The sequence below is a fragment of the Triticum urartu genome, chromosome 7 (assembly GCF_003073215.2).
Source record: "Triticum urartu cultivar G1812 chromosome 7, Tu2.1, whole genome shotgun sequence".
Taxonomy (NCBI): domain Eukaryota; kingdom Viridiplantae; phylum Streptophyta; class Magnoliopsida; order Poales; family Poaceae; genus Triticum; species Triticum urartu.
In genome coordinates this window covers 68770077-68772509 of record NC_053028.1, presented here as the reverse complement: position 1 = coordinate 68772509, position 2433 = coordinate 68770077, and the positions used below count along the sequence as shown (strand labels likewise).

General features: G+C 57.7%; 1 protein-coding gene across 1 annotated transcript; it reads left to right on the top strand.

Moving 5' to 3' along the window:
* The first annotated feature begins 321 nt into the window (after window positions 1–321).
* LOC125522268 (GDSL esterase/lipase At5g45910-like) lies at window positions 322–2086 on the top strand. The gene is made up of 4 exons (XM_048687343.1): window positions 322–630; window positions 784–993; window positions 1179–1601; window positions 1688–2086. Exons 1-4 carry the CDS (start codon window positions 393–395, stop codon window positions 1900–1902), a joined length of 1086 nt encoding a protein of 361 aa, XP_048543300.1. The 5' UTR covers window positions 322–392; the 3' UTR covers window positions 1903–2086.
* The last annotated feature ends 347 nt before the right edge of the window (window positions 2087–2433 follow it).

The window sequence follows — 2433 nt, the reverse complement described above, 5'->3', positions numbered from 1 at the left end:
GCCTAGCGCGCCTAGCTAAAAAGTGGTGACCGGATAAAAGCAGGGGAAGATAAAGATCTGATGTACTGACATGATTGAACATTAGAACACGAGGATGAAAGGGAACCAGGGAGGAAAGGGTCGAGAAAGAAAGAGTTCATGCATGCACAACAACCCAGTGACAAAACACTAGTTTAGTTTAGTTTAGTGAGTAGTAGTACTAGTTAGTTAAGCTCGGTGAAGTGAAGATTGATTGACGCGAGGTGGGCTAATGGCGCAACAACAGCTACGTGCCACCGGACCACCGGCTCCGTCTATATAAGCCTCCGAGCCATCGCCATTTCCTTCATCAACCCATCCATCCATCCACCGAGCGATCGACTCCCACTCCCAGAGCTCCGAGCTAGCCAACAATGGCGTCCTCTTCGCTGCTCGTGGCGCTTGTGGTGGCCTCGGGGTGCCTCTTGGCCGTGTCCGGCCAGAAGTTCAACGCCATCTACAGCTTCGGCGACTCCATGTCCGACACCGGCAACCTCTGCGTCAACGGGCCCCCCGCCGGCCTCACCCTCACCCAGCCCCCCTACGGCGAGACCTTCTTCGGCCGCGCCACCTGCCGCTGCTCTGACGGCCGCCTCGTCGTCGACTTCCTCGGTACGCACGCTCCCTCTTCGCCGCCGGTTTTGATTTGAACCCGCCATGCATGCATTTTCCCTCCAAAACGAGGAAAACAGAGCATGCAGTCTGCATCGAGTTCGAGGACGGCAGGTGAGCTGACGTGCTCTCTGCTTTGGCGTGTGCGTGCAGCTGAGAAGTTCGGGCTGCCGCTGCTGAAGCCGTCGAAGCAGGGCGGCGCGGACTTCAAGAAGGGCGCCAACATGGCCATCATCGGCGCCACCACCATGGGCTCCAGCTTCTTCCAGTCGCTCGGCGTCGGCGACAAGATCTGGAACAACGGGCCCCTCGACACCCAGATCCAGTGGTTCCAGAACCTCCTCCCCTCCGTCTGCGGCTCATGTACGTAACAAACAACGCCATTAACCCCCCTCCTACCTTCTCCACTCTACCGCCACCGCCATTAACGCCGCCTGGTCCAGGCCAAGGCCAGAGAGAAAAACAAAATGGCTGCCTGCCCGCCCCCACCCCGCCCCATGCATGATCACGCGCGCCATTAACTAACTCCACGTACGTACGTGCTACAGCGTGCAAGACGTACCTGTCCAAGTCCCTGTTCGTGCTGGGCGAGCTGGGCGGGAACGACTACAACGCGCAGCTCTTCGGCGGGTACACGCCGGAGCAGGCGGCCGGGCAGAGCCCCACCATCGTGGACGCCATCGGCGCCGGCGCCGAGAAGCTCATCGGGCTGGGCGCCATGTACATCGTCATCCCCGGGGTGCTCCCCGTCGGCTGCTTCCCCATCTACCTCACGCTGTACCAGACCTCCAACGCCGGCGACTACGACCAGTACGGCTGCCTGAAGCGGTTCAACGCGCTGTCGGCCCGCCACAACTCGCTGCTCCAGAGCAAGGTGACCAGCCTGCAGGGCAAGTACCCCTACGCCAAGATCATGTACGCCGACTTCTACTCCCACGTCTTCGACATGGTCAAGAGCCCCGCCTCCTACGGTACGTACGCCGCTGTCTCTCACTGATCCTCCTACTCCTCCGTCTTCTCCGGCTCCGGCGAGCTGAGTGTTTGTTTGCTTGTACAGGGTTCAGCACGAACCTGAGGGCGTGCTGCGGCGCGGGCGGCGGCAAGTACAACTACCAGAACGGCGCCAGGTGTGGCATGTCCGGCGCGTCGGCGTGCGGCAACCCGTCGTCGTCGCTGAGCTGGGACGGGATCCACCTGACGGAGGCGGCCTACAAGAAGATCGCCGACGGCTGGGTCAACGGGCCCTACTGCCACCCGGCCATCCTCTCCTAGAGCGAGCGAGCGAGCTCCGGCTAGCCTGTCGTTTGGTTGCTTCCTTTCCTTCCTCGAAGCTGGGGAGGGAATGGATTACTATTATTTTTAGCAGGGAAGAAGAAGAAGTGTTGCGAGAATAAGCATCGATTTGATTAATTCTCGTGTAGTTTGCGCTTGGCGGTTATTTATGTGTTGGATTGAATTTTGAGGTGTTGGAAGGTGTGGTTGGAGCATTCGTTCAAGATCCAGTGCGTACACAACCAGCAGGACCAAAACTAATCATTGGCGCCAAACCAAAAAAAAAGCAGCAAAATTGCCTCACCGATCGAAGCCGCGAATCGGTAGCAGGAACTTGACGATCGATGATAATAACATTTCAACACCTGAGCTGACCATTTTCTTTGCTTGAAAGAGACATGGCCAAAAGCAACCTGTGCTGAGAACTGGGCATAGCTCCGACCAGGATTCGAGTCTCGGCTTGAGCATTTGGTACTCGTGAAGTTTTCTTCTATAAAACGGAAAAAGCTATTTTCCTGCCGACTGTTGGTT

Excerpts from the sequence above, each read along its gene's own strand:
- LOC125522268 (XM_048687343.1), top strand. The coding sequence starts at position 393 with ATGGCGTCCTCTTCGCTGCTCGTGGCGCTTGTGGTGGCCTCGGGGTGC. Across the intron at positions 994-1,178 it reads CCCCTCCGTCTGCGGCTCAT|CGTGCAAGACGTACCTGTCC; the intron begins GTACGTAACAAA and ends TACGTGCTACAG. Across the intron at positions 1,602-1,687 it reads CAAGAGCCCCGCCTCCTACG|GGTTCAGCACGAACCTGAGG; the intron begins GTACGTACGCCG and ends TTGCTTGTACAG.